This window comes from Cynoglossus semilaevis, unplaced genomic scaffold (assembly GCF_000523025.1).
Source record: "Cynoglossus semilaevis isolate Cse_v1.0 unplaced genomic scaffold, Cse_v1.0 C19047942, whole genome shotgun sequence".
Classification (NCBI taxonomy): domain Eukaryota; kingdom Metazoa; phylum Chordata; class Actinopteri; order Pleuronectiformes; family Cynoglossidae; genus Cynoglossus; species Cynoglossus semilaevis.
The window spans coordinates 1-815 of NW_007587877.1; the positions used below are offsets into that span (position 1 = coordinate 1).

At 40.0% G+C, this 815-nt stretch overlaps 1 protein-coding gene across 1 annotated transcript; it reads right to left on the reverse strand.

Annotated features, from left to right (window-relative positions):
• Positions 1-44: 44 nt before the first annotated feature.
• Positions 45-803, reverse strand: LOC103399368 (biogenesis of lysosome-related organelles complex 1 subunit 3-like). Its single transcript, XM_008338065.3, has 2 exons — positions 667-803; positions 45-568 (listed from the first exon to the last, which is right to left on the reverse strand). Exons 1-2 carry the CDS (start codon positions 778-780, stop codon positions 377-379), a joined length of 306 nt encoding a protein of 101 aa, XP_008336287.1. The 5' UTR covers positions 781-803; the 3' UTR covers positions 45-376.
• Between the last annotated feature and the right edge of the window lie 12 nt (positions 804-815).

Here is an 815-nt window from a genome sequence, read left to right on the forward strand (position 1 = left end):
AAAAAAAAGAAAAAGACATTTAAAAATATGCTTTGTTATTGACTTTGACAAATGTCATTCAAAAGTGCTTGACACAGCTTTTAAAATAGAAATAAACACCACTCAAAAAGTATTTAGAAATAGTACTGTATAGCACAGGAGCTGCAGTTGGAGGGGTGGGAAATATTTGGGTTAATTAAAAGTTAATTAGGTTAATTGCTTTAAATAATAAGTGAAATTATTTCAATTTTTTAATTTTTACACCAAAGATATTTGAAATAGAATGGAATAAATGCATGGATTGGAATTTGACTTCACCTTACTATATTTCTTAATTTAAAGTGAGCCATAAGTATTAACACTGGCATAACTATTTTTGTAATGATGACTTGTTTTTCTAACCATGTGCCCTGTGAGTCGGACTTGGTCTGTCCTCAACGACGGACTGTATATCAGGATGATCTCTGACCACAATCAAAGGAGGCAGGTCTCGCCTGAGAATCTGGGGGCTGTCCTGACTCACGACTGTGGCTCGGTTTGACGGCTCTACGTCCTCCTCACTGTCTGTTTCAGAGGCTTCACCGGGAACCTGGAATCGCCCGAGATCACAACCCCGGTGTGAATTTATATCAACATTTTGGAAACATGATGCAATTTACACGCACGGTCCAACACATACACACCCACCTTGGCTCCACCCGTGGCACTCTGAGGAGGAGGCAGAGAAGTGATGTAGACTTCATCGTCGGAGTCTGTCTCAGATGCTTCACCTTGCACTACAATCTGGTACCGACTGGACATGGCTGTACAAAAGAACGTCGTCAGTTGCATTTAAA